This window comes from Pinus tabuliformis, chromosome J (genome assembly GCF_031772625.1).
Source record: "Pinus tabuliformis cultivar Carrire ecotype Pingquan chromosome J, CPIR1, whole genome shotgun sequence".
Taxonomy (NCBI): domain Eukaryota; kingdom Viridiplantae; phylum Streptophyta; class Pinopsida; order Pinales; family Pinaceae; genus Pinus; species Pinus tabuliformis.
In genome coordinates, this window is record NC_142295.1 from 1,149,660,947 (window position 1) to 1,149,667,535 (window position 6,589).

The window sequence follows — 6,589 nt, forward strand, 5'->3', positions numbered from 1 at the left end:
TATTATTATTATAATAGTTATAATTTAGTTAATTAATAGTTAGAATTTAAGTATTGTAAATTTACTTGAATGATTTATGAGGCACAATATTTGTTAAGGTTTTGCAAATGGTGTATCAAGCTAAGTAAGATTGATTGTGGGGAAAATTCCACAGTTAAAGGCCCTTGAGCTAGAGGCCATCTGGGATGGTTGACTGCCTCCGAAGTCCTAGTTACCGGTGCAAGCCCCGGAAGTGATGATTCACACTATGTAATTCATTACACTAGTTTCAATCCTACTTCTTCACCCCTGTGAGCATCACACACACGATGCAATGAGTGCTAAGTGAACTATTCAAAAATCATGAGAAATTAGTTAGTTACAACTACCTCTCATGGAAATGGTCATAGATGATTGACTTACTTGCAGTTGAATCCCAAAATGATATCAAGTTATAATTTAGTTAATTTTATGAGATTTTTTTAATTTTGCAAAAGCTAAAAATATCATAAAATAAATATTTTGATGTGTCATTGATTCTTATTAATATTTATCAATTATTTAATTTATATAATCACTTAATGATATAACTAAAACCAAGATACTTATTATATATATAATTTAATAAATAAATAATAAACATTTAAATTTATTTATTAAAATTATTTTTGAAATTCTAAATTAAAGAATATCGCTATGTTTATTTTACATTTCAAAAGAAAATACCGACTCCGAATAAGATCACCATTTACGTTATTGTCATTTATTTTGATAGCCAAATATAGGCATACTAACAGTTAAAAGGAAAACCTGTCACAAAATTTGCATCATAATGATAAATAGACAAACGGAAAAGAGGAATCAATGTATAAAAGAGACAAACGGAAAAGAGGAATCAATGTATAAAAGAGGCAGCACTGAATTTAAAACCATCTGCTACAAATTTCTGTAAACGAGACGCAACACTCACTTTAAAACCATCTGCTACAAAATTCCCATAATAATTAATCGCTGATGTACATCAGTAAAAGCCTATGCCTAGACATTTATCTTTTATTGCCTATAGCCATACATGTCAACAGTAAACTAAAAGATAATTCAAATGCCACTATTCATATTCACCACAGTTGCTAGTATACAGAAGCCAAAGCAGAAATCAAGATTTTACTCACACTTTCTAGCCTGAAGATACATTCAGTCATATCATATTGGATGAATATACGAGCTACCATGGATGAACGGTGCAGAGGACGAGGGATACAGAAGATTTACATAATCAAATTCTGTATCCGAGACCACAGGATTGTGTAAAAGATATCATTAGAAGACACCCTCCGAACAAGATGCAAGATTTTCTGTTTCTTCGACACATCATAAGATTCGACCTTGCGACCTAATACCTAGACCGGCCGAGCAAGATTTTCTGTTGCTTCGTGCTAAATATACACATTCTAAGATTCGACCTTGCGACCTTATACATAGACCGCCGAGCAAGATTTTCTGTTTCTTCGTGCTAAATATACACATTATAAGATTCGAACTTGCGACCTTATACCTAGACCTGCGGAGCAAAATGAGCACTGGAATTTGAGTAGCAGTCTGCCAGTGCCTGCATGGCCTGAACTTGCATCTTAAGCGCTGCGATGTAACCCGCGGCATCCTTAAGGAATGTGACAGTGTCCAGTCCCTGGCTTCCAGGGACAAGCATTCTCAGGGTTTGCACACGAGAAGCGACGGTGTGTCCTGCTTCTTCCTTGCAATGATGCCCCGTCCTGGACGCAGTTCTGAGCAATCGCCTGCCGAATTTCTTAGAAACAGCGATCTTTTTGCCGAGCCTGCTTCTGGCATGCACCGATCTACTTACTGAACCGAAATTTCCTCTGGATTTAACTCCTCGCAGTAGGCAGCGGGATTTCCTCAGAAGATATTTTCCGACGATGGCCCGGCTCCACGCGGTTCGACCCCTTGACGTCATGGCCAGTGACAGATCCGCCGCAAATTTCACGGTTCGGCTTCGAGTCGAGACGCTGGTGGCGGGTTGAATTCTCGCACGGCGCAGGATGGCCACCAGGCGGCTCAAATATTTCTGTTGGAAACCGGTCTTCCATGCCGGCCCCTGCCCACATCCAGACGACTGTTCCATATATTAAGCGGCGCAACAGATTACAAAATATCAACAACTACGCAAAACAAAAGGTCTCTGTATATTCTGATGTTCCTGCGCAGAGACAGGGAGAGAGAGATACGCATGTATCTTTTTTGGTTGTCCAAGATCTTGAAGAAATAATTATAGCTTGTCAATCTCAGTGACAAAATTTAAAAGCATTTTTAATTCCAGAGACCGGCGCCGTAATCATTTGTACAAATCCGAAAGTTTATGAACCTCGACCAATAATTCCGAAAATTTTGAACACCCACCAATCGAGACGTTATCTATTAACGCGCACTTCATATTTTATATATAGATTGGGCCCTTCTATATATAATAGTCAGTTATTAAATTTAATTCTAATGTTTAGCATTCTATCTTTAATATAGGATTAGGTAGAGACTAATTAATCAAAACTACTGCACTAAATTCAAATAAAGACAATGATTAGGCGACTATATATGATCATGGACTTATTATTTATTTAATTTTAATGTTTAGCACCTTGTTATTAAGCTTATAGAAAATATAAATCAAATTATCGAGAGTTCATCACAATACACGGTAGCTCACCATTTTCAAGGTATTTCATCTAGTTAAATAAATTTATTTTCCGTAGCGCAGACATGTGCATCCGCCCTCAAAGTTAATGGGAAACATGTCACCCACTACGCCAACCAGATTACAGCCTGCATGCATGTGCAGGTATCGTGCAGGTATCATTAAAAAATAAAGGACAAGACATTGAATATTTATATTGTATTGCAAATCTTGCAATGTCATTTGTCGTTGCGCAAAACAACAAAGCAGTAGGATGTTGAAGGATGTGTACTTGTAACTCACCAAATACCATGTGCCTCAGTGTTATTTGGATTCCAAAATTTCAAACCCTAAATGATAATTCGTACTACATATGGCTGAAGGTGGTAACCGAGTTCATAATTATTGAGATGCAGCATGCGTGGAGCATTTTGTCACACTTGCATTGGTTATAAATCACAGAAAGTGACCATTTTTAATTTACAATTTATATCGAATATAAGAAACAACGGGATATTTTTGTTTATTATTATTAATTATTTGTTTATTTTTATTAATAATTATTATTAATTATGAGATTTTTGTTTATTATTATTTAATTTTAAAGTTATTTTTAAGATTTTTTTGTTTGTGGGACGTTTTTTTTTGACAATTTTTAATTTACAGTTTATTAAGCTTACTCAAATTATGTTAAATCTATAGTTTAAAAAAACACATACTCTCAACCATTACTTCAATTATTACTTAAGATATATAATCTATATAATAATGATGAGATCCTTATTTGTTGCTTACCATTATGAATATTTGATAGAGAAAGTTACACACTAGGACAATAGTATCTATGCAACAAATACACGACCTTTATAGCATTCAATTATACTTATCAAATTTGATTTTGAATTCAGTATGATAGTGAATTTTTACTAAATAAAAGTTGTTTAATTGAAAAGGAATTCCTTAACAAGTTCTTAATATCTTTTATCAAAACTCATCATAATTATTACTTTCATATGCATAGTTTTAGAGAAAATTCACATATGTTATTTAAAGAGTGTTACAAGACTTTGGTTATTAAAGTTTATCTTGTGAAAACAGTTATATTTTAGATATTCTCTTTACCTTTTTTCATAATTATCTTTAAATTCTGGTAAAATAAACTAAATGTATAAATATGCATTTTTGTAAAAAATAAATTATTATGGTATTAGAGCAAGTTTTAAGTCCTTTTTATCATAGGAGAGTAAGATTATTCCAATTATATGGAAAAAGTTGTATAGGCAACGAAATAGTAGGAGAGTAAGATTATTCCAATTATATGGAAAAAGTTGTATAGGCAACGAAATAATGATGGGACAACACTTAAGATTTTCTTGTTAAAAGAGAATAAATTTTACAATGGAAAAAACTTTTTGGAAGGAAGCTATTCGCTATTTGTTGAGAATAATTTCCATTTTCTCAAACCCTAGCCATCCAGGCATAATTGGTTAAAGAGGCATGCCCCATTATAAGATATTTGAAATTTGGGTGAATTTCAAATTTTATGAATTTTTTTTTTTTTTAGGGAATTAAGAAAGAGCATTATTAGGTTTGACATATCCTTCATCTAAAAGTATCTAATGAATATTTATTTTAAAAGATTGGTTAGATGTGTGATGGTAAAAGTAAATGTGATTGAGAATTTGAAGCTATCTTTTAAATTAATAATTACTTTGGTTTAAAGTTAAAAAATAATTTATAAAAATAAAAGTAATGTGTAAAGAAAAGTGGAGGAATAGATTCAAAAGAAAAACAAAAAGTAGAGAAAGGAAGTAGATTTTTTTTTCTTATAATAAAAAGATGAAAAAAATAAAAATATATTTTAAAAAGGTGAAATATAAATGTAAAGGGGATTTTGATAATTGCTTCAAAGTAAGAATTTTAGTATATTCCCATCTTGGAAAGGACAAAAGGAAGGGGGGGCTAAAATCATCCTATAGTATCATTTTGTAGTAATCAAAGATGGTCACAATCCCTTATTTTGAGGAGTATGAATTATGATCTTTAGTCAATAAAAATAAATAATTATCTTTGTTGATTTAGATTAGGTCATTATATTATTTTCCATCCATCTTGATTCTCTCAAAGTGGAATTTGTGGAGGAATCAACTCATGAAACCATTTTTATTGGAAAGTCATAATTTGTCAAATTGGGATTTAAAACCAAGGCATCAAATGGGATGCCTTGGAGAAAAATATTTTATTCTTAAGTATCGCAACCTCAAGTTCTATTCTCCACACAAATACCTTTCCAACAAGATAAGAACCACTATAATCAGAGTCTGTATGCAAAATTTATGCCACTAAAAGTTGAACTTTGTATTTTGTCCAACATGATTTCAGAGAATGCCACATCAGCACCCAATATTCATTGAAAAGTGGCTAGCTACATGTAACAGCCCTCGTGAAAAGTCCCTGTAATAAAAGTTAATAAAGGCAAAATTGTCCAACATGATTTCAGAGAATGCCACATCAGCGCCCAATATTCATTGAAAAGTGGCTAGCTACATGTAACAGCCCTCGTGAAAAGTCCCTGTAATAAAAGTTAATAAAGGCAAAATAAAACCATGGTTAAGGGACACTTATTCCAAGTTGAATGTTGGGAAAAGATATCCTTGTGCATTTTGGCTAAGGAAAATTGAAAAAGGCTAAGGTAAAGGCATTAAAAGGAAAAAAGGTATGTTGGGCACATGTATTTATGAAAATAAAGAAAATAAGAGAAAAGTAACGTGAAAGGTCATAAGTTGCATGTGCGGAGGAAATTGAAGGAAAATAATGAAAAATGAAGAAATTAGAGGCCTCATTCATAAAAAAGGCTTCTGAGGATCAGTGAGAAAACTTTCGCTAACCTTTTTTCAATTCATGTTTGGAGCTCTCTCATTGTTCTCTCTCTCTCACTCACTCTTGGTCACTTAGAGTTTTCTTGGAGCACTCTAGCTTTGGATCAAGGAAGGAAAAGCCAGCGAAGGGAAAGGAAAACAAGGATCAAGGAAGAAGAGCAAGATCAAGTAGCTTCAATAAAAATAGTTGCAGGTAACATTTTGCATGTGTGATTTCCTAGTTGGTTTGGATGTGCATGGCTTTGCATGTTGGTGTTTGGTTATGACAATGGTTTTCAGCCTAGCCTTGCCTTTTTCTAGATGCCATGGTACGTTGGGATGTTTATCTTGATTTTGAGCTTTAGTTTTCTTGACGGATTTCAGAATCTAGGACGAAGGTGGTCTCAAGGTTCATTCCCAAAGGCCTAGGAATCCCTTGACCAGTTTTGGTGGCATACACGATAAATCTAGAGGGAGAAATCTCAGTTGAGGGCCTAGTGATCCAGGTTTGGATTGCGGTAAAGCCTGAGAGACTAGTCTCTGTTTAGGGACTAGTGATCTAAGATTGGATTGCAGTAAAGCCTGAGAGACAACGAGACAAAAAATTCCTCAAGGATAGTGATGGATCCCGAATGGAATTCCAAGTTCAATTTGGTTGTGATCAGTACACCAGTTTCAGTGCAATCACCATTTGGTGAGGATGGAGGTGGTTTAACGTCCCGATTTGCTTGGTTGTTCTTTGATTGGTTGTTATATGAGATCCCACATTCATGCTTGGAATATGGCACGGGGGTGACTGGATGAAAGAGAAATTTGGTTCAGCCATCTCTATGTTTGAGTGGTACGTGGAAGTCCCAAACCTGGTCGGATTTGCCTATGATTAATAAAAGCTAATTTTTGTTACTTTTGCACTGGTTTATATGTGGATTTAATGGTTGTGATATATCTGATATTTATATGGTTTTATGTTGGTTATATGGTTGGTTCATGTCATCTTATTTCATGTAGTTACTTGTAATTGTTAAATGGATGGGTGCAAGACCTAATTGATGATATAATAGTT

The 6,589-nt window shown here is 33.9% G+C and overlaps 1 protein-coding gene across 1 annotated transcript; it reads right to left on the minus strand.

Annotated features, from left to right (window-relative positions):
- Window positions 1–1,119: 1,119 nt before the first annotated feature.
- On the minus strand, window positions 1,120–2,375 carry LOC149231153 (transcription factor IBH1-like). The gene has a single exon (XM_089376208.1). It carries the CDS (start codon window positions 2,120–2,122, stop codon window positions 1,535–1,537), a length of 588 nt encoding a protein of 195 aa, XP_089232334.1. The 5' UTR covers window positions 2,123–2,375; the 3' UTR covers window positions 1,120–1,534.
- Between the last annotated feature and the right edge of the window lie 4,214 nt (window positions 2,376–6,589).